A 25,656-nucleotide genomic window follows, 5' to 3' on the forward strand; every position below is an offset into this window, starting at 1 on the left:
AGTTTTCTTTGCTCTCTCCTTTTGCTGATTTCTTTTGTCCCTTTCTGCTTGCTGTAGAAGCTCCTACTGTCACACTTCAGCAGCGAATCTCACCTGTGCAATGCGCAGTTGCCGTACTGAGCTAAAGCAGCCCCAAGCTTCCTTGGCTGTCCTTTAGTCAGCTGTTACTATCAAGACTTGGAGCATCAGTAGCTCTCTCTCTTAACCCTGGCAGCATGCAGCAGTTAATTATAGAAATCTTGGTGTTTCCTTGGTTAAAACTTTGGAACTGTTATAAAATTTAGCTTAAAATATATCTTTTGCTTCACTCCATGAGGCATTGCTGCTAAAAGCAGTGTATTCTGGTAGCAAACCTAGCATTTAAGACTAGTCATCCATCAGCACCAAAATGTGTGCAAGTCTATTAATAATTCCCATTGGGATAATATTCCCCCAGTACAGTTTAGGAGTTCTGTGCATGCCAAAAACTGAAGGCAAAAAGGAAAATGAAGCTTGCTAGTTTCCCTTTTCTCTTCAGAATAAGCAAGAACCTGCAATTTATGTTAACTCAGTTTGACAGTAATAGTTAGTTAACAAGAAGGAAGTTCATCATCTTCTGGTGGTGTTCTTCCAGTCTGTGTAACCAGCAAGAAAATGTATTGGACTAAAAAAATTTCTTAAAGTCCCCTGGTATTATACCTAGGTTTGACTGTAACAACATGGTAGGCTCTATCGATAGTAAATCCTCCCTTTCAAAAAGAACATTTTGCAAAGCTGTAACAGGAAAATATATCTATTTGTGGTAGACTTTTGGGTATGTGGGTATGGCAGCTTGACAGTAAAAAGTCATAGATCTATCACTAGAAAATGCCAAAATAAACTCTGTACTCTGAAGTGGCACTGTAAATGTCAGCCTTTAGCATACCCGGGATCTGCTACTGAATGTGATACAGACATATTGCTCTGTAGTGAATTTTACTGCTTTGAAAAAGTGAGATTTTGGTTATGCACACCTGATTCTTGTTTCATAGAAGATACCTGATCTTATGCGGAAGAATTTGTAAGATTTGGAGAGAAGCCTTAATTTAAATATTCTCATGCTTAAATACTCCTAGGGTCTATAATTTTTTGTACAAACACTCCCAGCCAACCATTCTGACATTCAGTCACAAAAGGAATTGCAACCTGCACCTTAGGTTCTTCTGAAGTTAATAACAGTAGTGAACATGCATTCAAGGATGCTAAATTGGACATACCTTGCACACTTCTCTTTTCAGGAAATCTGTTCCATGTGTATCACCCAGCAATGTGCTACAAGCAAAGTATCAAACTTTTTCATGGATAACTAAGGATCCATAGGGATCTATGAGGAAGTAGTTTTTTCTCTCTCTTGTTTGATGTCTGAATTTCTGCAGGCTTCCAGGCACAGTTATCAAAGAACTGGAGACCCATATGATCATAGACAGAGGAGGTGCTAGCTTCATTATGTCCGTTTAAAAGGTCCACTGAGAGAGCAAAGAGAGGAAACAGAATCAGCTCTCAAAGACCATGGAGGTCTCATAAGTTAGAGAAAATGTCATGGGAAGAAAGGATGAGAAAAGAGCAGCTGGGCTATATTGTGGAGAGAAGGGAACCAACCAACAATAAAGCATTGTCAAAAATGTGTGCTAGGAAAGATGGGTCAAAAAGAGGTGACGAAAAGCACAAGAAGATTAATTCTTTGTGTTGTATCCATTAAATTGCATGAAGACTATCCAAGTGTTGCTTTCCTGGAGTAATTGTTACGGTTGCTAGATAGTGGCTTGTAAGTGGAAGGTGCCAGCCCAGTAGTGACTTGGACAGGAATATATGAGAGGTGATCTCCAAATCAAATTGTCATTCACACTCTGACCTCTCCCATATCGGGGATTATAGTCCATGCCTTCAGGGGCGGCAGACCTGTAGCTCTGGTTATTTTTGTGACTATCATATAGTCTCATTGTGTCAACAGAGTGACAAGCAGCCAGATGAAAAGCAGGAAGAGAGGGATGGAAGGATGCTGCAAGCAGGAGAAAAAGTATAGTAAAATCTAAAATACTTTTAAGACCTATGATAGTTTTGGATTTTTCCTGTTAGATTGTCAAATTGCATGATGCATTTTCAAACTAGCCTTGTGAAGCTGTGAAAATACTCTCCCCATGTCTCCTGCTTTTTCCTTAGTTATTTTTTTAAGTGCTGCGGTGTCAGGAGACAGAGAATCTTCTGCTGCTGATCCACAGCAACATTGCAAAGTAGAAGCAGCAGCTGGGGAAGAGGAAGTGCAGCCTTTTGACTTGAGGGATCAGTTATCAAGCATGGAGAAACCTCTTCATGCCTCTCTGCTCAACCGGTAGTGCCCCACCTGCCCTATGTGACATGTCATTTCCAACTGAATTTAATTCTGTTGAAGTCTTTTACATAAGATGGATATTTAGTGTTTATTGTAGTTTTAGATCTTTTAAAACTTGCAGTACAGAAACATGAAGTAAAATATTTTAAGTCTTAGGATGTATTTTGTCAAACCAAACACTAGTTTTTGCAGAGAATAGAGTACTATGAGAGCAAAGCTAATGGCAAGAGATCCTGACGCATTTCTGTACTGTAACAGTCGCCACTGGGCAGACAGCTGCCAAATGTCTTGCAATTAATCTGATGCTTACTGGCTCCCATATCCCTTTCCTTTCAGAACCAGTGCCCTGAGGCAGAGGAGTTGGTCTTCAGCCATTTTGTGATCTGTAATGACACACAAGAGACACTGCGGTTTGGCCAGGTGGATACTGATGAAAATATTTTGCTGGCTAGTCTCCACAGTCACCAGTACAGCTGGCGCTCTCACAAGTCCCCACAGGTACGTCAGAAACAGCAACTGCTAAAGCTGACTGGTGGCTTTATGCATTGATTCTCTGGTTTTCTCTATGCTCTCAACTATCTCTAATGCTCCGGTTCTTTCAGGAGCCACACACTGGGGCTGCATCAGGGAGGAAAGGTAAACAAAGAGTGAGGAAAGCCAGATGTGTTTAGAAGTTACTCCAGGGTAGAACTGGATGTGCACGACCACTTTCTGTAAAACTGAGCGGTTGTGGAAACTGAAGCTTCTGAAAAAAAGCATAGGAAGATCGCTTGCCAGGTTTTTATAACTAAGTGATCGGTGTCTGTTTTCTGTGATGTACATTAGAGGTTTGGGGAATTTTTTTAATGAATTGTTTTTACCAGAAGCATCTGTTCACTGAAATTGTTTGCAGAACAGGGTCAAACTGGACAAATCTCTCAACTCAGCTTGTGCTTGCATTAGAAAGGATTTGAAATTGTCAGAAACACCCCACTTATATAGTTTAAATAATGCAGTTTCTGTTTCTTGGGTGTTTTGTTTTTAAGGATAAACACTGAAACTGAAATAAAGCATTTTAAAATTACCAACAGGAAATACTTCAATGAAACCATGTTGTTGGTTTTCTTGAGCGGTGGTGAAAATGGACTTTTCATCTTAATTCAAGATCGGGCAAGAATTTAAATCTTAAAAAAAAAAAAAGTGTTTATGAGACACCAAAGCCATTCCTTTTCTCTTTTTAATATTACCCAGCTCCCGCTGAGTGGGAGACTAGAGACCTGTGCCACCCCTTGCTGAGCAGCAGTCCTGCGCTGAAGAGTTATTGAAATTTTTACAAATCCTAGCAGTGAAGTGTAGTGGATGGGGGGGTTTCTAACTCCCTTAGAGACCTGGAAAATACCGGCCTTAGCATGTGAGAAAGAAAGTGAAGTTTGGGTGGTAATTCTGAACAGGAGCTGTGCCCACTTTCACTGCTGATGAGTTTCAAGTTTCACTGGGAGGCAGAGATGGCAAATTTACTGTGTTTTTTGTTCATATGTCAGTTGGTGGATATGCAAAAGTACTGGATTTTACATGAATGCGGTAATCTGTGCAGAGCGAATTCAGCCACAGTAAACAGTTGCAGTTGACACTGAAGTGAAGGCGTAGGTTAAGAGGAAGGCAGGCTCATAAAGGTCCATCTCACTCCAGCAACAGAGGAGTTGTTATAAACCGTATGCGCTGGTGCAATAGTGCACAGAGAGGAACTGTTGAAGACTTAGAGACACTGGAGAACTGTACGTCCCTTGTCACATTTTCAGAAAGGGCATATGTCTTCTCATACAAGCAGAACACCTGTGATGCCCTAGCCCAACTCAAATAGGTGATGGTGCTCTGTGCCATTGGGCCAGTGTCAGATTGTGAGACAGGATCCCCAAGGTGACAGCACTCGCACTTGGGTTACAATTTGACATAACTTTCTCTGGTTGTGTGAGGGAGAAAGAACAACCAGGCTTGTCGAAAGCTCGCTAAGTGTGACCCGTGTTTCATAACCAATTAGCCTTTGCTTTTGTAGCCACCACCCAAAAAATAGTTTAAACTTTTTCATAAACACATGGAAAAAGAAGGAAATGTTTAAAACAATTATAAATAAAACCAGAACTAAGTGAGACTTTCCTCTTAACGTTTTTACCTGTCCATTTTCTGGTTACTTATATGAAATTGCTCAGTTGGGAGAATCCTCTTTTTGACCATCATTCTAGATAGTTCTACTAATGGTGTAGTTCTGATAATGGTGTATTTCTAATAACAGTGTATATCTGATAATGGTGCAAACTGAAAAGAGTTTTGAAAATGAGGATTATCTCAAGCAAAGTGAAAAGTAAAAGCGATAAAATTGCAGCTTGCTGCTGATACTTTCTGTCAGTTGCAGCCGAACTGCTAAAGACCACCTTATAACATATGGTGTTAACCATCCAACACCTCGAAAACTTAATTATTAAAACATTAATCTTTAGCTCGTCCTTTCAGTGACAGACTTGAGCAGTGCAAAATACTCAATTTTGTGGCTGCTATGTAAGTTTCTGAGTAAATGAAAAAAAAGTGCAGGGTGAAAGGTGGAAAAGTCCAGCAGAAGACCTAATTACACCCTAGAGAGTGGGTGAGGTGGCAGTAGGAGCTTCAGATTCATTTTTTGGATATTCATTCTTTAGCAGAAAGTTGGTGATGTCAAGGGGTTTCCCCATTCTGTTTTGCTCTGGTCAGATTCAGATTCACTGAAGAACTGGCCTGATAAACAGTTGGGAGTATCATGTTGGATTCCCACGTCCCAGGAGATGGCAAAGCTAACAGCTCACTCTTGACTCAACCACATTGCTGGCCAGCAGGCTCTTCTAGTAGGGGGCTCTACCTCCCTTGTCCCAGCCCTTGGACTATTTTCAAGAGTATTGCTACTCCTTTAACATTTTTGAACAGCCATCTCTTGCTGGGAAATTCAGAGACTTAAAAATGGCACTGAGGTAATTTCGCTGAAAATATACGGAAGCACAAGTTTCCCACATACTGTAGAGATAGAAGCAAATTTTCTTTACAAAGGTCAGAGAATCTTGGTGTCCATCTATAAGCCTTGTTTGTTTTCTTAATGTTAAATACAAATCACTGTAAGTTTTGCATGCTTCAGAAAGGTAGTTCGTCTGAGCTTCACAATCCTTTGTCATTTTAGGTCATACAAAATAAGTTTGTTTAAATATCATTACAAATGTTGTCATGTAAATTTTCTCAACTATTGATAAAAATCCTTGAAATGAAAACGACGACTCAATTAAGACATCAGGTTGTCCCTATTATGCTATGGCACTTTTCTAATAGTTTCCATGCAAAACTATCTTAACAGCTTATTATCCAAAGGTCAGAATAGTGCCCAAGCATGGACAAACCCTCCAAGTGTCATATTCATGGAATGCTAGATGACTTCATAGTTATGAAATTATTTCATTTCTCATGATAATTCCCAACTTGCCAAGTTAGTGAATTTTAAGAACTCTGAGAGCAGATTGTGAGATAAATGTGAAATAAACCATACTTCTGGAGTCAGGGACTTCCCTCCAGGCATTAGTTCATACTTGACTTACTTGACTTACTCTTGGGGATAAAATGAGTTAGGACAAGGTCTTAGATACCACATTCTCTTACTGGGAAAGAAAACCAACTTGCACAACTTCGGCTGGCTCATGTTTCTTGTTACACAGGCACTAAGAAGCAGCAGTTGCCATGAAATACTTTATTTAACCTCTGCAAAATGTTTTTTTAGTATGGCAAGGCAGTTCAGTTAAATGAAAATAAATAGTTTTAAAAGGATTGTATTTCTTTCACATTCACATCAATAAAATTCTCCATTTTTCTTTTGCTAATTAAGCATAGTGAGAGATGCAGTAATTGCCCATTTGAATTATTTAACACAATTAAATATATATACCTAAAATAAGTTATTTTTGTAGTAGCAGGTAGTTATATGATGCTCTCTTTACCTTGAGAATTAATTTTTATATTAATAAAGCTACTACAGGCTATAATTAAAAATTGTTCAACTTTTCCATGTTATGAAAACAGCTATAGCACACCAAGGATTTGGATTTATCAGCTATTGATGACGTCCCTCCAACTGTTTGGCTTAACTTAAAGCTCCTTCCTTCCTTGGTTTTTTCCCAGCCCGGATCTTCTACATTTCAGGGAACCTAACCTTTCCCTTTTAACTTTCACTCTGATTCCTGCAAGTCTCGCTAGTTTGGCTAATATTTCAGTAATAAGTCTGAGGTCCAATGCTCGCCCTTCTACTCCGCTCCATCCCCCATGTTTTCCTCAGATTTCATGAGGTTTTGACCTTCCTTAGGGATAAGATACCCCCCAACTATATGGTCCCTTTCAGAGTTGGGGAAAGTCCAAAACTGATGATATTTGAGGTTTAAGCAATTCTAGCAAAAGTTGCCAGACCTCGTGAGTTGCTTTTGCAGATTTTAATGAAAGTTAGAGGTCTGTTAGACATCATTAAAAGGGGAGAGAAGCTACATCACTCTTGTGCTCTACAGACAACACTGGCTCCTACGTTATTATTGGATCCAGTCTGCGCTCCTTATCTTGATCTTCAAGTTGCTTTGTGGGATGGGCCCCAGTTATGTCAAAAGTCATGTTTGTCTCCAAGACAGCTGTGTTTTGTAGGAGAAGAACTGGAGCATATGATACACAGGGTAAAACTCTGAAGTTAGAAGAGATCAGATCCTCCTAGCAATTCACGTCGAGTTAAGGAATTCTGTCTTGCAGGACAGTAGGCAGTTGGAGAGTCCCAAATGTAAAAACTGGCTATTCCTGGGGGAGTCTCCTGATTGTATTCTACAGAAATTATTTGCTTGCAAATAAACAGCAAAAATCCTCTATAACATGGTAGTTATTACTAGTGCTTTTCCCCCACGCCCAAACTTCAGCAGAGTACTCTGAAGAAGCAAAGAATAATGGATATTTTGCTTTCCTTGCAAAACATGGTGTTGCATGGCTGAAGTCTGCATTTAAAGTAGCAGCTCCTAAACCTTTCTGCAGAGTCTTCTCCCAGGGTTATAATAGCAGCCCGTTTTCACTTTTCAGCATCCTTAACTTGAAGCAACAGGCGTAGTGGGTAAAAATCAGTTTCAATGTTGATTTGGGCAATGAGAACGTGGCCCAGTTACTGGTTATTAACAAAATAGATTTATTTTTTATCAAAGTAAGTAAATATGCCTGAAACAGCTATGTGCCACTTTCTTGCTACTTGTATGGAATTAGAGGGAAAAGTATCTCCATCACTTGCTTTTCTATTCCTCTGCATGTACATTTATAAATTCTTGATATTAGTAGTAGTTAGCACATAAATAATACCTTCACTGGAACCTGTTTGAAGTTTTTCTTCTCTTCTTTTGAATAGTGTGCCTGCAAAGCACAACTTCTGCTAGAATTTTATAAACATAATTTTTAAAGACAGTTGTAGATTTGGAAATAGCTTTAAGAATCTCCTCCTTGTTCTCCTGAAGCCAAATTTTTATCTATGTTGCATCTCCAGCAGGATCATAATTCATTGTTATTTACTTCCAAGTTGCCATACTTTCAGGTACTGGGTTATGTAAAGTGTAGGATAATATACAGTGCTCTGTGGGTTCAAACTTAGAAACTGTGACTTATGTATCAAGTTATTATCAGGATATTTTCCTGTTTTATTGTTTAAGGATGTTACAGATTCTCTGCACAGCCTTCTTTACTTTACATAATTCTCCCCGGTCATTTACAGAAAAACATCAGGAAAAAAAAAATCATGTTATTTTACATGATTCAAGAAGTGAGAAATATATTGTTACTTTCCTTTGCAGTCCTACACTCAAAATCAATGGTTATATTATATGTAATTGACTTCCTAGATAATATCCAGGGCAGATAGAGATTGATACTATCCATGAATCACGTGAATCCTCATGATTTGGTTGCTGTTCCTTAACCTTCTTTCCCACAGTGTGCAGAGCTAGTTTGTACCTGTGAGGTTCAGGCCTGCTTTCCAGGCTGTGCTGAGGCTCACAGCACCTCCAGGAGCTGCCGCGGGTCAGAGTTTGTCTGTCAAGTGTGAACTTTTTTCTACTAGCCAGTGTGAGGGTGATGGAAATTGCTTTCTCTCATGCTCCATGCTGGCCTTTTGTCTTACAAGGGACAATGGTGTAGAACTGGTCAGATCTCCAGGTCCCATGAGAAAATGAAGCCAAACTGGTTTGGTGGCTGCTGCAGCTGTCAATGTAAAGAATGAACATTTCATTCACTGTTTTCACAAATACTAATTGGCTTTACTGCTGTAAGTCCTAATCCTGGTCAGGGGCCACCTTGTATCCTGAATACACAACCAGAAAGTACCGATCATCCTTCTCCTTTATTTTTCCCATTAAAAATCGCTTTAGCTTCAAGTCTTAGAATTCAGTTCCCATCTCCAGATCTCCATTTCCTCTGTGCTGCTGCATCATCGCAGCTTTTATTTTATTGTCTCATGTCTTTTGAAATAACCAACTGCTTCCACACCATTAACCAGGTCCTCACTTGATTCCTCCCAGTCTCTCAGAGTTGAGAGCAATAACCCTTATTCTTCCCAAAAAGCATTTTATAGTTTAACTTAGAAGACAGATATAATCTAACAACAGTGAAACCAAGTTAACTTTGGTGGATGTACAAGCAAAGCAGAAATTGAATTTGTATCACTAAGCATTTTGAGGGCACAAGCTTTAAATTACTTATACAGCTGGAAAATGCTGCCTTTTCTGGACGGGCTCCATTCTTAGTCTCATTTTTAATCCCCCATTTTCGTCTTCATGCTTCGTCATATGACACTTAGCTTTATTTACTCAGATCATATCCTTCACTCACACATCTAGCTGAAAACCTACATAATTTTTCAGGAGTGCATAGAAATGTTCTGTGAAGAGACATGATAAAGAATACAGCTTTTCTAGCCACTCGCTTCAGTAGGAGCAGCCTCATCTTAGTCTGCTTCCCTGAAGGCAATTTCTATCCCTCTCGAAACAGAAATTGATAATGGCTCAGAATTACAGATCCAAACCCTGTTAAGTCTAGTCAAAACAAAAACTCTGTGTTATCTGTTGATATGTTTCCCTAACAGAAAATGCAGAAATCAAATGGTTACACAAATGAGTGCTTTTGTTCATATATACACTAGATAGTCTGTTTTAAATTCTCTCTAAGCTATAAATTGCTGGATTATATTTGTTAGAATGCTTTTGAAGTCCATTGAATATTTTTTGTATGTTTTTGCAATGACTTCTCTTTTCCCCTAGTATATGTACTGTACTTAGTGATACTTGTTGAAGTTTTTTTAAGCAGAGTGTCTAATATATACTGAGAATTTACTTAAAGCTTGATAAATGAAAGGCAGTTACATGGCAATTTCTGTGAATCTGTAGTATTAGGCCAGTTTTATAATGTTAGAGTTCTGTCTTGTTGAGTATCTAACACCATCTATTATGACGTCTTCTGCTGAAATAATGTTAACAACTGATTACTTAATTTCGTAAAATTGCTTCAATTTTTATTTCCTGCCATATATCTCTATATCACTTAGTGTCATTTGCTAATTACTTCTAGCCACGTTTTCCAGAAATCTCACTATTAAATAACTGATTCACCCAGAGATCCCTTTGCGTTTTCATGGAATGCAGTTTCTTGGCTCAAAAATAAACGTACGCAGTACCCAATTCTTATATTGTTATGTCATTAATGTAAATATATTAGGTATCTTTAAAATAACTTACAACAGCTGTTCCCTTTATATGTAGCACTTCCCAGTATACAAATAGTATGTTTATAAAATAAGAATTTGCCCACATATGATAATAGCTCTTTTTATTTTTCTTTCTGAACTGTGAAGTTAAATGCAGACTGATTGTTGCGCTACAAAGAAAATTAGCAAGGCGGCATTTGGGAGCTAATAACTGCTCATGGAAAGCTGACAGCGCGCTCCTTGGGAACATTCAACTCATGAGCAAAGCTGTTTATACAGGGTGGGAGACATCCTAATGTTGGAGCTATGTACAATTACTAATCATAAATTATGGCATTTATGTGACATCTGTCTTTGGAGCTCACTGTATTTTGTGTGCCTTTGAGCTGAGACTGACCACTTAGTACCTTTTCTTATTTTTTGGCTGTCATTTCCAGCTACCAGTCTCTCCAAAGTAAACAGTTTCCTTGTTTCTCTTAGTTTTCGTATGTGATGAGATTTATTCCCAACTGCCTCTGTAAGAAACTGAACTGATTCCAGCCACTGCAGTTGGATTTTTTGTGTTGTTTTGTTTTTCCTTTTCTGTAACTAATACTTAGGAATCAACGCGACGTGTTTGTTTATGGGTTTGAGTGTCCTAGTGCACAGCTTCCCTCAACGAATTCTTGAGTATAAAGCTGTGCCCACGCATTTGCACATCCAGATGCATGCCCATGTGCACCCTGGCACATATTAGCCTTTGTGCTTCCAGCCTAAAACTAATTTGAATCTGAATGCAACAGTCATCACTCTTGCAAATTCAAAAGCCACCCACTGAATGGATGTTATTGTTCTGTGTGTAACTTGTGCTGAGGATACCACAAATTGCAAACAGGCTACTGAGTTGTAATATCTTTGAAAGTTGTTGCTGCGGTTGTTTCTTAAAACAATGAAAAAACCCCAACACCCAGCCATTCACTAAGTCCAACTGGCCAGATCTATGATGGCCAGTGCTATCTCTCTTTGGAAGCAAATCACGGGAGAAAATATTATTTACAAGTTTCAGTTTTTGCACATGTAAATAATCAAACTTGGGCCTGATCCTGTTCTCAATTACTTAAATTAATTAATGACAGATGTCCAAAATCAGAGTGAAATTCAATCCTCAAGAGAGAATTCCCACAAGGCCTTTTATATAACTGTTTTAAAGGACTTACGTGATGCTTAGGCTCTGTGCTGGCCCTCTGCAAAGAATAAATTTTACCCAGAATGCTTACTGCTTTGATCCCTTATATATAACTCACATTCTTGAGTTTGCACAGCCACAAAAGATCTATGCAGAACTAAATAGCCAGATCTTCAGCTGGCGTAAATTTATGTAACTTCATTGACCTACATGGAACAGTACCAATTTTCACTACTCTGGCTTAAAGAATCTCCATGGGATAGAGGTAAGTTTGTATGGTGGGTAAATGGATGAAAGTCTCTTCAGATGATGAAAGACTATATTGCTCTGGAAGTGATTTTAGTTAAACTGGAAAAAAGCCACTCCTTTTCCGGAATAAATCACATAGGGAGTATAATTATGCAGTTAAATTTCTTTTCATGCAGTCAAGCTTGAACTTGCCACCACATTTGTGTAAGAAATGAGATGTTTCCCATCTCTCAGCAATATGCAAAGTTCTACATTTAACACACATATATCTCTGAGCTATACCAGTATACATACAAACAGATTTGCATTCTTCTTTATTGTGAAGGGAAGGACATTTGTAATTTTCTGTCTTATTCTGAAGGCCAAAAATCTGGCCTGGACCTGCATTCCATATCACCTTGCTGGTAATAAAGAGGGTGGATTTCTAGAACAATTTCAAGGGCAGTAAAGAAAATCTCTTATTTCCTGTTTTATGCTCTCTAATCTTTATAACCTTTATTTTGAACAGTTGTGTGCTTGATTTTACCATCCTAAATACACTGTTAAAGCAGGTAATGTATAGAAATGCATGGTGCAGAGCCTTCTTACGGTATTGCTGATTCTTCTGTTCGTATCTGAAAGCACAAAATAAGTGGATCATTCAGAGAACTGATGTGCTTGGCATTGCTGAGTTTTAAAACCAAGAATATTTCCCTGTCATGGGAATTCCTATCCTATTTTCCCAGTTATGTACTGAAGTAGTAATTGCTTTCTTTCCAGCTGTTACACATCTGTATTGAAGGCTGGGGAAACTGGCGGTGGTCTGAACCATTCAGTGTGGACAATACAGGGACCTTTATTCGTACTATTCAGTACAAGGGCCGGACAGCATCACTTATAATCAAGGTTGAGCAGCTCAGTGGAGTGCAAAAGCTAGTAAGTATTTGATCCAGTTTGGAAAAAATAACATGAGTAGTTTAAACTGTTATGTATTCATAAATTAGTCACTTTATTTATTGTCTCCTGCTGGGATCTGCAAAAAGACAAGTATAACAGTCTTCTGGGGGCATTTTTGAGAGTTTTTACAACTCTTTTTCTTCACTTTGGTATGGATCTTAGCATTTAAAAGCTCAATTACCACCACACATTTTACATGTTCCAGTAAACATTCCTTTACATGGTTTGTAAATTCTGACAGTGCTAGGTTACACAATCTCTTCCATGTTTTAAGCTCTTGAGAAGGAGAATTTGTATTTTTTTAAGAAGCTATTCATATCTTATTCTGGGTTGTAATTCAGGCTTTCATATTGTTATAAAGAGAAGTAATGACCAAATTAACATTTTAAAACAGGCTGCTGTGCAGTACCTTTTCGCATCCTATCTTTGTAAAGAGATCTGTAAGAACACTGCAGTCATTCTGCCTGCATTGGCAGAAGCCAGAGCATGTGGTGGCCATAACGTGTTCAGCTCATGAAAACATCAGAGGGCCTTATGCTGCACAACAGAAACACAACTGATCAGACAAGAACAGTGCCTGGCGTCACCAAAAGCCCTGCTGAGACTTTGCTTGGTTTGGTTGTAGCTATGGTGTGCACCCTCATTAATGAAAAGTAAATGAATATGGTTGTAGCGGGGATACACATGGAATGTTGTTTCTAAGCTGTATAGCTTAGAAAAAGTCAGATATATGTTCTACAATAAATAATGTATGACGGACAGCAACAATTCAAAGTCTAATTTGGTCATTTTCTAGGTGGGTGCATTTAAATACAGAATTATGGTACAGTCATTTAATGGAATGATGAGCTTCAGAGCAAAAAACATACTGAAAGGTCTGGATCACTGGATTGTGTCGGGATGTGAGGTTGTCAGTAGAAATCTTTGTTCTGAAGTACGTCACTGTGTCTGCTCAGAAAGGACTCAGCATTCAGAGACCAACACAGTACTCTTAAAATCCAAACCAGAGCTATGTCAGCCATGGGCAGTGCTGCTGAGTTCAGTGGGAATGGAAGTGGATATGTTACATGCTTCTTTCAAGCCCAGATACTGCCTTAGCAGTATTTCAAGCGTTTTAATGCTTGGGTTTCTATGAAATTGCACATACATTGGCAAATAAAAATAATGTTTTGCCATTCATGTTTATTCATGTTTATAAATATTTAAAGGGTGAGTGTCACGAGGATGGAGCCAGGCTCTTCTCAGTGACAAACAATGATAGGACAAGGGGTAACGGACACAAACTGGAACACAGGAGGTTCCACTTAAATTTGAGAAGAAACTTCTTCTCAGTGAGGGTGACAGAGCACTGGAACAGGCTGCCCAGAGAGGTTGTGGAGTCTCCTTCTCTGGAGACATTCAAAACCCGCCTGGACGCCTTCCTGTGCAACCTCATCTAGGTGTTCCTGCTCCGGCAGGGGGATTGGACTAGATGATCTTTTGAGGTCCCTTCCAACCCTTCCTAACGTTCTGTGATTCTGTGATTCACCGCCTTCAGCAGTGCTTGGGACAACCTAAAACAGGGAGATTATTCTTGTACAGGTTTTCACTCTGTAATTCAATTTTGACCTTTTTCACAATCATTTATGTATGAGCTGCATATTTTTGTGTGTTTTAGATCCTAATCTGTGGAAGACAGACAGTCTGTAGTTACCTTTCCGAAAGTATTGAACTGAAAGTGGTTCAGCATTACATTAGTCAGGATGGACAGGCTGTTGTTAAAGAACACATCAAGTGCCTTGCAGCCAAGCAGAAGTTGCCTTCATATGTCCTAGAAAGCCATGAGCTCACCGAACTGAGTGTGAAAGCTACAGGAGATGAAGAGTGGTCCCGAGACGTATGTCTAAGTTCTAAACATACAGAACACAGCACTGTCATTCAGGTATGACAAGAAATAGGTATGTGGAATATAGCATAAAAAATGTCTGAGAGAACTGGGGACTTTGTGTTTAGACTTCTATTTGATATGATGAAATATTGAACAATATCATCCTCAGATAATTTTAGTGTAATGCTGCTGATCTCTCTGCATACAGGTACCATCTTCAAAGAGTTCAATTACATATGTGTGGTGCACAATTTTGACTTTAGAGCCCAACTCTCATGTGCAGCAACGATTAGTAAGTACATTTAAGGTCTCTGAAATCTAAATGTTTATGCCTTGTGTGTCGTATAATAAATTAAGGGCAAAATGACCCGCTTTAGAGATTTATTAATAGCTTTTTTCAACAATTGTAATGCTGGACTAAAATTAGCTAAAATTGTTATATTCTTTTTGTAGATTGTTTTCAGCCCTCTTTTCATTGTAAGGAGCCATCTTCCCGACCCAATTATCATACATTTAGAGAAAAGAAGTCTGGGTTTGAATGAAACGCAAGTGGTTCCAGGGAAGGGACAGGAGAAGGCACTGCAAAATATAGAACCTGATCTTACACACCACCTGACATTTCAAGCCAGGTAAAATACTCACTTTCCTTGAGAACGGCTCATTTGTATGGAAAAGAAGGAATAATTTACACTTTAACATTTTTTCCAAGAGTATGGCATATGCAGAGGAGATACAACGAAACAAACATATCTGGCCTGAAATGATATAATAGGAAATATTAAAGTTGGTATAACTATTCTAAGAACATTGGCATTTGCTTGTTTAAGCAGTTCACATTTTTGTGTTTTGAAAAATAAATTTCTAAATGATCGTTAAATGTATTTTTCAGAATATTGAAGTGTCTCAGACACAAAAGTCATTACAGTGTCATAACAAATTCCTGCATGTCAGTTAATGCTCAGGAATTTGTTAGACATTGTAACTTGATTTATCCATGATTACTTTGAGAGTTTTCTTACTGCAGATTACTCTTGGAAAGCTTCATTAAAGAAAATGTTAACACTACTAATGCTTGATCTTGTTGCGGAAGTGACTGAATCTGTTTTCAATGACAGGGAGGAAGATGATCCATCAGAGTGCGCAGTTCCTATCTCAACCACGCTAATTAAACAGATAGCGACTAAATCCCATCCAGGTGGCAATGCCAACCAAATACTGTCCGAGTTCTATGGCACCACTGATCCTCCCCAGCCTGCATGGCCATATAATAAGAAGGATTCAGACAGGTAATTCTCTGCTAAACCTTCTTCGTGGTTGTTGCATTGCCTTTTGGAATAAACTGAAATCTTGTTGAAGAAGACTGTATGTGAGCAACATGGAATATGTTTTAAGTAATTACCTGATTTCTGTATATAAGCTACAGAATCCGTTGCAGGTGGGAAAAAAATGGAGGTCAGTCTAGAGGCTGCCCTTGACTACACTGAGAAGGTTGCATCAGCAAGGATTAAAAAAATGAAACTATATTTTGGTGAAGGCACCTTCTTTACCATAGCTCTAGATTTTGATTCAGTAGCTGTTTGTTTCACTAAAGAAACAGGAAGCTGCTGTAGGAAGAGTTGCTGAAAAAAAACTGAACTGAAATGTGATTTTATTACTACAAAAGTCACGTGTTTATTTCTGAAGTATAGTGGTAATTCCATTAAGGCATTTCTTTATTTGACCAAATTTAGATTGAGCTCATGCAGTTAAAAATATGTCTTTATAGCCTACATGTAGGTAGATCTGTCTGACAGTGTCTCAGTATGTTCCAGAATGATAATGTAAGAGGAAATTGTTATTCTATTTCAAAACCAGAAAAGCCTTTCAAATTTCTGAAAATGACATCATTTGTAATCTTGAATTAATTATTCCTTTGACTTTATCTTCTTGTTTATTTGTTTTTGAACAGCAATGACCAACTGTCCCAGTGGGATAGCCCAATGCGAGTAAAGCTGTCAGTGTGGAAACCATGTGTTAAAACTCTTCTGATAGAACTCCTGCCTTGGGCTCTGCTTATCAATCAGTCCAAGTGGGATCTCTGGCTGTTTGAAGGAGAGAAGATCATTCTTCAAGTACCTACTGGGAAAGTAATTATACCTCCTAACTTCAAGGTAACTTTGCTATTCATGTTAACAGGCACAGATGCTAAACATTCTGATTCTGAAGAATGGTTATTAATCCAGATGATTCCCACTTTCCAGTCACTTTGTCTGTTAGGCATATGATGAATAGAAATAACAATCGAGATTTGTCACACTGTGTAGCATAACATACTGGATAGCAATGTTTGAAGAATAACGTGTCTTTAGCATGCATAGTTAAAAACTGAAAGACACTGTGGAAGCAGGCCTGCATGCCATCTGATCCAGCAGCCTTCTCTACTTCCTTCCAATCCAGCCAATGAATCCACAACATGGGCATAGTGTAGCAGCCCAAGTAAATTGCTGTGAAGGCCAAATATAGACTTTGGCTCCTGCTGTGTTGACCTGTCACTTGAGAAGTGTGTTGAGCACAGAAGCAAAGCTGACAGCCTGGAAGGAATATTTAGTCTGAGTGTGTTTTGGGTGGAGGTGTTTCGTAGTTCTTATGCTGCCAAGAAAGATTTGTTAATGGGATAGGGTAAATTACACAGAAGGAAGATTCTTTAGGATGCCTGCTTTCAGGATGCCTTCCTGAATTGAGAGTTTTGTGTAATGGATCTTCTCACATATCTTAGCTTGGCTATTCACGTACTGTTTATTACAACCCTCATATTCTTTATTTTTGAAAGAATCAAAATAATTTGATACAGCAGCTTGTCAATTCCAGTTGGGCAATCTGATACATCCTGTTTATTTTGCCCTAGTTTTTTTTCCCCCATGTATGTCTGTTAATAAACAAAAGGTCTACCTATTAGAGGGGTCTCAGTGAAGACTATGGTCTTGATTCCACCATGAGGATCAGTCCCATACTGCATTGTGTTTTCATCTATCCTTGTCCTGCATCAGAGGTAATCAGAGAGAGAAAGAGATGAATTGAGATTGATTTCATACTGGAAACTGCATTTAACTTTAGTAGAAGTGTATCAAATTTTCAACAAATTATAATCAGTCATTTTTCACTTACAGGAAGCTTTTCAAGTTGGAATATACTGGGCAAACACTAATACCGTGCACAAATCAGTGGCAATTAAGCTGGTTCACAATGTGACCTCCCCAAAATGGAAAGATGCCGATAATGGGGAAGTAGTAACATTGGATGAAGAAGGTTTTGTTGAAGCTGAAATAAAACTTGGTGCTTTTCCAGGTCATCAAAAGGTTAGAAAAAAATTATCATGATTTATAACTTTATAATTTAAAAACAAAGTCATATAGCAGATGAAAACAATCAAATGTATGCAGTGTAAAAGCTCCTCCCTGATCATATTAATACATAAATGAGAGTATAAAACATAATGAGAGTATAAACAATGTATGAAGTATAATTTAAAGAATTAGACTGTCAAAAACATCCTGTCCAAATCATCAAGATAATACTCCTTGAAAAAAGAATTAATGAATTCTCAGTCTTGTTTGGAAAACATTGACAGATGCAACTTCAAAAGTGTAGTTACAAAATGCATTAATATAGACAGGATTTCCACAGTTATAAAGGAAATGACATTTCTGTCACTATATTTCAGTACCTTTTGTGGTTTTTTGTGTGACCTCGTCATCGTTTTTATTATCTTACAGTTGTGTCAATTCTGCATTTCTTCTATGGTTCGACAAGGTATACAGATTCTACAGATAGAAGATAAGACAACGATAATCAATGATACATCATATCAAATGTATTATAGACCACAGCTTTCTTTTTCTAAACCCCACTCAGGAGAAGAGGTAAAGTGCTGTGGTTGCTGGTTTTGTTTGCCATCTGAGGTACATGAGTGTTTAGATTGTATGATCTCAACTGCATATAGCAGAACTTGAACAGAAATCTTTAGACGTAATAATGATAAAATGCTTTATATAATTTTATTTTAAAATACGAAATCCTGGGTAAATTCAACTGCAGTAATTAACTGTGATCAGAAATCTGTGCAAAGCAGGAGATTCTTGCACGTTGCAGAATTAGTTCTGCCCGCTCTCCATCTGTTCAGGCACTGATGGCCATTTCTGTAAAATAGGCACCATAATCCATAGTAGCTGTTGAAATTGTTCTCAGAATTTTTACTGACTTTGCGTGTAAAAGAGGTATATTGGCCTGGCAGGCTGAAAACTTTTTGTTATCCTTTTGGGAAGATTCAAGTTATCTGCACAAAATTGAAGAACTAGAGACGTGCCCATAGTTTATGTACTTCAGCAAACTGCATCAAATCATGAATATCAGTTTTCTAATAATCACACAATATATTTAAGAACTAGCTTACAGGAACCAAAATGTATGCATGGTCAATATATTTTAATCAACCATTTATACATATTTATTGAAGATTACATTTATAGTAAAATATGTGGCAAGAGTTCTCAGGGTCTAACTTGCTACAGGAGTTGGCAGATAAACAAATTTTTCAAGTTCCCTATTTCTGTATTGTTTTACTTCTGCATTCGTTTTCTTCACATCGGTATCTACATTTGTGCGTCATGAATTTTGTGGCAGTCTTATGGGATGGGGAATTGAAAGAATGTTGAGGCTAAAATCCATTCTTAGTTTTATATCTATAAATGGACTTTCTTCTCACAGTTATTTTACAGTGATGTAACTGTTAATTTTGGAAAAGTTATGTTGTGCAACTGAGAGTGGACTGTAGATAACTGCTTAAGTATACCTGAAGACAGAATTTGGCCAAATAGCTTTTAATGCAATGGACTTAGTGCAGCCTTTAGTTAGTTGTGGTCAGTTATCTACTTGAGACTGTTGTGTGCAAGATCAACATGAACAGACGTCCTGTTAGGAACCAGTGTGTCATGCTCCCACCACCTTTCTCCTTCCAGGACTTCCACTCACCAGACAGCACAGTGTTCAGTGTCAGTCCAGCCAGGGCACCACCCAGCGAGGCGCTGAGCGCTGTGACCTGCTGGGACCTGATGTTGGACGCCAGTGCCTTAACCTCGGGAGTGCCTCCTACTGAGAAACGCCTGCTGCTGAGTTTCAGCCCAGGCGGCTGCGCTGGCCGCTGCGAGCTGTGGAGCCTTCCAGCTGTCATCAAACAGGAGTTTCCCAGGCAGAGCGTGGCAGTGCCCACAGGGGTTTGTGATGAAAGTGGATTTTGTACCAGGTACAGTGTGCTGAACAGTCATGAATGATGAACTTTGCTTCTTGCTATAAAGCCTCAACTAGTAAGAAACATAAGAGATTAATGCAAAAATCAGAGTAACACATGCCCCCCATATGTAAAGGCAAGTCTTACTTTAATTTAAAAATTGTTATCTTCTGATGGTTTTGATGCTTTTATTATAAATGGTTTAATGTTATGACCTTGTACAAGTTGTACAGTTTTTATAATGTATGGGCTGCTATTTTTTTACGTGCATACAAAATAAAAGCATGAAAACTTTATGTTTCAGATTATGGTCTTTTTTAATTTGTGGGTGACAATTTAAGAGTTCAAGAAGAGTGTGAAATAATACAATACAAAATTTAGGTTTTGTTTATAAAAGGTAAAAATCTGTTTTAGTAAGAATAATACAAGGATAAACAGGAAAAGCCAAGAAGGGATGAAATTATTTTGAGACTTCAAGGAAAGATTTCCAAGTTTTAAAGCTTGAAATATCCAAATGTACATTCCACTTACAAACAAATGCATCCAGCTAGTTAAAAATAACAGTCCAATGACTTGTCACATGCCCAAATTCAGTTCTCAGGCCTGATATCTGAATCTACTCATGCTTATACTGATATAAACAAGAAACCATCTGCTGAAATCAGAGAAGCTACATCAGTGTATATTACCAGCCATATGATCTTATTCTTGCCTGAAGTGCTTGATATCGTTCAAACCCTCACAGGGTTCCTCTGCAGTCTTAGAGGTGTCATTGTGGATACTGAAGATTCTCACACAAACTTCAGATTTTAAAAAAAAAATTAAAAATGAGAAGAACAAAGAAAGGATTCCTTATAATTCTGAGACAGGCATAGAGGATCTCATGTTTCTAATAAAATTTTCAGACTGCATTTTTAAAATGGCCATGTTTTTTAGAAGTAGCCAATAAATTTCCACATGCAAAAAAGAATTTGTGTTTATTCTTGAAGACATTTTATGTAGCTAATGAGTAGAACAGTTTAAAAAAAAAATTTGGAAATTTATGTAGTGATGATCCATAACATTAACATTTGAAAGGGTGGTGGCATTGTGGATCATTCCAGGGGAGTAGTCAGTTACAGATTTATGTATTTGTTACAAATTTCTTTCATGTGTATCGGAGAAGTATGCGTGCAAATTCTTCTGGAAAAATTTTAAAGATTTATGTTGAAAATTTGGGCCTACAATCTCATGTTTTTAATTTAATATAAATCTCTGCTGGCTGGGGCTCTCATCTTGCAAACACACGTGCTCAATTTAACTCATGAGTAGTCTCTATGAAGTTATTTCTTCTCTAATAATGTTTTTTGTGCTGTTTCCACATGTTCTTCTGTTTAAGTATAATTCTCAGTGGAGATATGTACTTCTTACCTAAATGTATATAAATATCTGTAGAATTGGAACTTGATCATGAAGTATCTTACAGATGCTAGTTTTTAATGGTTTTAATTGTCCAGGGTAATAATACGTAAAGATTTCATCCAAAACATGCATAATTGAATATATCTGCTTCTGTTCTAGAGCTATAGCACTGACTTATCAAGAGCATCTTGGCGTGACATACCTAACACTTACTGAAGATCCTAGTCCTCGTATAATTATCCACAACAGGTGCTCCGTTCCATTGCTTGTAAAAGAGAATTTCAAAGGTAGGTAGTATGCAGTAATTAGAAACAGTGTACTGTTGTAGTGTAAATTATTTTACTATGTCTTCACTGCAAAGTTGAGTTCAGTATGTGCTTTGTTTACAAGAACCTGATGCCCTCACAGAGGTCTATCTCAAAGGGAGAGACTCTGGAAGATACTGAAGCCTGGAAGCTCTTGGGGCTAATCGTGAGGTCAGGAGTATGGACTTACATGGCTCCAGGCTTTTGGGTCTCCCTGGTTCCAGCTGTCAAGGTGACTTGGCTGTAGGAAACTAAGCTGTAGGCAGTGGAGTTTTGTTGACATCAGTTCAATCCCATGGAACATTTAAATTTCCTCATATTTGCAAATGTAACACAAAACATATTGCTAAAATTCCAGTTAGAGTATGTAAATGTAATGATCAGTGGAACATTATTTATGTAAATCTTAATTACATAAAAAAGGAAAAAACCAGGAACACATAAAATTAAAACCAATAGAAAACTAATGTTTTATTTATCAGTAATATTTCAGGCAGAAACTTCCTAGTTTGTAGAAGCATAGGTGAGTTTTGATTTAGTACAGGTTTTAGAAAGCCCTAATCTTATATATTTTATAACATTTCAGATACGCCAAAGTTTGAAGTTTATTGTAGAAAGATTCCAGCTGAATGTTCAGTTCATCATGAACTTTACCATCAAGTCTCCAGCTATCCAGATTGCAAAACACGAGATTTGTTACCCAGCATTCTTCTGAAAGTGTTGTCGTCTGATGAATTCGTAAATGAATGGAGTGATTTTGTGGACATCAACAATCAAGGAACACAAGTAAATCATTATAGACTATTTCCTAGTTCACAGCATAAACGGTTTTCTTCCCGACCACACAGTATGTTGTTCCTCTGCAATAAGCATATCCTTTCTGTTGGTTTTAGGTTTTTATGTTTAAGTCTTGAGGGCTCTACTTGCTAAGCCTCTTCCTGTGGAAACTTTAGAATACAGATTACCTTCTCCACTGGCTGCTTTTAAAAATACCTAGGTGAAAAATACATGCTTTCTAGTGCTGAATTTTTCACTTCTTTTTGATCAACCTGGCAAGGCCAAGGTGTTCCCTGGAAAATTGAGCCTGAAAATATCTGGCCCCTGTAAGCAAAGAATCTCAGGAAAATCCTCCATTTGGTAACTTAATTATCACAGGATTTTTATCTTTACATCTTGTAGGAATCATTTCACTGTCATTCTCCCTCTGTATCTTCACAGATGTCTTTCTAAAACAAAACAAAAACCCCCTTTTGTTTGCTTCTGTTATTTTTCTCCTGTTTTGAGGTAAATGAAAACTTCCTTGACTGGAGTAATTCTTTTTGATGGGAATTTTTTCCATCTTTGAAGTCATTAGTTTACATGGAATCAACATAAACTGCTTGGCTCTTTGAAAGAAATACTAGTTTCAGATGTTTTCCCTGGGGACCAATCACAAAATGCTCTTGATTATTGAGTGTTATGTTATATAGCAAGTAGTTCAGTTTCATTCAGCAAGCCAGTTAAGCAATGCAGGGTTTCACATTTCAGTCATTAATGTTATGCCAGACCAGGGTTCTTTATAAGTATCTGGCTCCTAGAAGGAATTAGATGCTAAGACAACATTTGGGGATCATTGTCTACTTGAAGAACTCTCCAAATAAAAAGTGTAGCCTTCTGTTACTGAAGTTTTAGGGTTTACATGTAGCAAATTTCCCCAGGATTTCTCAGTGTTTCTCTTAGAAAACTATAAGTACAAGTAAATAAGGAATATACTAATAGCTTCACAAATAATTCAGTTCAGGTTGTGAAATAACTGGGATTTAGAGGATCTCAAGTAATTTGTACTCTTTCTATCTAGTCACAGATAAGTATATCTTATTCTATAAGAAAGAAAATTTTATTATTTTACTAAAATTAAGGTATTTATCATCAGAGTCCTCTGAAATGGGAATTTAAATTACAAGTCTTTAAGATCAGTGAGGAGTTTTTTTTAGAATATTGAGGGTGTATTGAAAATTCAGTAAATGTCCTTTTTTCTCCTGTTGCAAATCTCTATCAGATAAGCAAAGGATTAAAACTGACATCAAAATTAGAAATTCTCATATATGTAATTCTAAAAAGTATGACATAATCTGATGAACAAAATGTAATTATCTGTACAAGGTTATTATAAATAGCATAACAAGAATCAGTTGAAGTGCTGATCCTTCTTCCAAGTGCTTTTCCTTCTGGTGACTTGTTAACAGCAGTAAAGACTCTGCAAGACAAGCAACCATTTATTTTACCTGTGCTGGCCCGTTATCTTTGTGTTTTGCGTTCCTTTAAGTTATAGCTTCTGTCATTGCAATCTAGTAAACAATTGTGTTCATAGTAGCCCTACAAGAAAACAGAAGCCAGCTTGCTCTAACAAGGACTGCTGTGAGTTTTCCAAACCTAAAAAGATCTTAATCTTTTGTATTCTAGAAAAACCACAAAACTTGCACAGAAATACTGCAGAATTAACTTCCAAAATCAATCCATCATTTCTTTTAAGTGGAATATTTATTCCTAAGGACAATTTATTCAGAATGAAAGTTTGCACATCTGTAAGCAAGACACAAACCTGTTGTGAAATTCCCTTTTCCCTGCCTTTTTAGACATTTTATGCTTTCCAATAGGCTTTTGCCATGTCTTTGTGGCAGCACCTTGCTTATGAAGGTGTTCTCACCAAACCTAATTAGATGGTTTAAAAATGTGTTCAGTGTTTAGTAGTTAAGCCAAGTCTTCATGAATCCAAAATGTTGAATATCTTTTAGACTTTTGCAGAGCTCCAGGAATATGCCTTTCTTCTTAATCCAAAATCAAAAATTGAAATTTCCTATTTATTCTTTTCTTATCTCACCTCCTCCCTCTCCCTCTCTTTCTGGAGAGGTTATTTCTTATTAAAATGTATTCAGTTATACAGTTAAAGGATGAGATGAAAAATTCATCTGTACAACTGAAGTATTTAAAGTATCAGAGCTGTTATTTTCTGAAGTATTGAAATCTGTTTCTGTTTTTCCTGAACAGAATCATGATTCGAGTAAAAGATCTCAACCAGAAGGCATTAATAGGATTAATTCAAATTATGACATTAAAAATAGTAATTTCAGTAGCATTCCTTATGTTTCTAACTCTCTCCACTAGATTGTGTTCTTAACTGGCTTTGGCTATGTTTATGTGGACATTGCCCATCAGTGTGGAACCGTTGTCATCACCTTGGCCCCAGAAGGAAGAGCAGGACCCGTCGAGATCAACCTCAACAGGTACATAAAGCACATAAAAGATGACTTGTCAAACTTGTCAAACAGTGCTGAGAGGTCACTCAGCTTTCTAAGTGTTAACTGACTTATGAACTTTGGCTTAGCTGTTTGTTTTGTTTGATACTGCTGCATGCTCTGTGGCATGTTTAGACCATAGGTTATGCTTTGTATATCACAGTTGAAAAAAAGACAGTCTAACATCAAAAGTCATGTCACTTCAGGGTAAACACTAGATATCTGATACAAAAAGAAGTCCTGAGTTGTTCATTAACAAAGACAGTTTCCATCATAATTAATTTTGAGTGTGTTCATCAGTTTAAAATGTATTTAGCCAGGTCCTGCCATACTGGTAGGAAGCTTGATGTTCAAGGGCTGTAGAAATAGTCTTACAGTCAGTAATTAACTGTACTTGATTATAAAACACTTATTTAGAAGACCTTTCAGCTTCCATAGCACACCACAACCTTGTCCTCAGCTCCATTTAAGTGCAATTATTACACCCCCTATTTCCAAGGTGCAGAATGCTGGCCTCCAGCAATGCTGTTACAATTAGAGTGAAATTCGTTGTACTATTTTTATTTGCGCTGTAATTATTATTAATCCCTGACAAACTGGTCATCAGCAGCACATAGTAGCCCACTTGCTGGTTAAACTTGGCAGTGGGCAGTTAACACTGGAGGGAGGGAAGGCCCTTAATGCCATCGGTATAAGAATGCTATGGTGGCTTTGTTGGTGGGCACTCACTACATGTAATGTAAAATGAATTATCCATAACAGTAACCTTCGGTAGTGGCTCACAGAAGAAATTGTAACAGCTGAGGCTGTACATGAATTATCAGAAAATTGTGTTTGTTGGCTGTTTTAACATCTGGGTGTGTTGCAAATCTAATAGGGAATTACCATGTATATAGAAACATTCCTGTCCAAACTATCTGTTGATTGATAAGAAAAAAAGAGAAACCTAGCATAGATGTGTAATATCTCATTTCTTGGAAGACCTCCTGGGTGGTAACCACTGTGGTGATAAAGGCTGTCAGAACCCATTAATATTAATGGGACCTGCACAATGAGTTTCCCATAAATTACAGAGAACGTCTCTCCTTTTTGAGAAAG

General features: G+C 37.6%; 1 protein-coding gene across 1 annotated transcript in view; it reads left to right on the forward strand.

Annotated features, from left to right (window-relative positions):
• LOC104543015 (vacuolar protein sorting-associated protein 13B-like) overlaps positions 1-25,656 on the forward strand; it is a gene marked incomplete at its 5' end in the record, with an annotated part of 51,838 nt that overhangs the window by 3,593 nt on the left and 22,589 nt on the right. Inside the window, 13 exons of the mRNA XM_010187506.1 lie at positions 2,684-2,845; positions 12,271-12,426; positions 14,105-14,368; positions 14,523-14,606; positions 14,768-14,943; positions 15,430-15,600; positions 16,263-16,464; positions 17,461-17,649; positions 18,067-18,213; positions 19,309-19,592; positions 21,138-21,265; positions 21,870-22,069; positions 24,428-24,546. Of these exons, the coding sequence (XP_010185808.1) occupies positions 2,684-2,845; positions 12,271-12,426; positions 14,105-14,368; positions 14,523-14,606; positions 14,768-14,943; positions 15,430-15,600; positions 16,263-16,464; positions 17,461-17,649; positions 18,067-18,213; positions 19,309-19,592; positions 21,138-21,265; positions 21,870-22,069; positions 24,428-24,546 (2,282 nt within the window). The remainder of the gene's footprint in view (positions 1-2,683; positions 2,846-12,270; positions 12,427-14,104; positions 14,369-14,522; positions 14,607-14,767; positions 14,944-15,429; positions 15,601-16,262; positions 16,465-17,460; positions 17,650-18,066; positions 18,214-19,308; positions 19,593-21,137; positions 21,266-21,869; positions 22,070-24,427; positions 24,547-25,656) is intronic.

Source organism: Mesitornis unicolor, unplaced genomic scaffold, assembly GCF_000695765.1.
Source record: "Mesitornis unicolor isolate BGI_N332 unplaced genomic scaffold, ASM69576v1 scaffold32876, whole genome shotgun sequence".
In the NCBI taxonomy this organism is placed as follows: Eukaryota; Metazoa; Chordata; class Aves; order Mesitornithiformes; family Mesitornithidae; genus Mesitornis; species Mesitornis unicolor.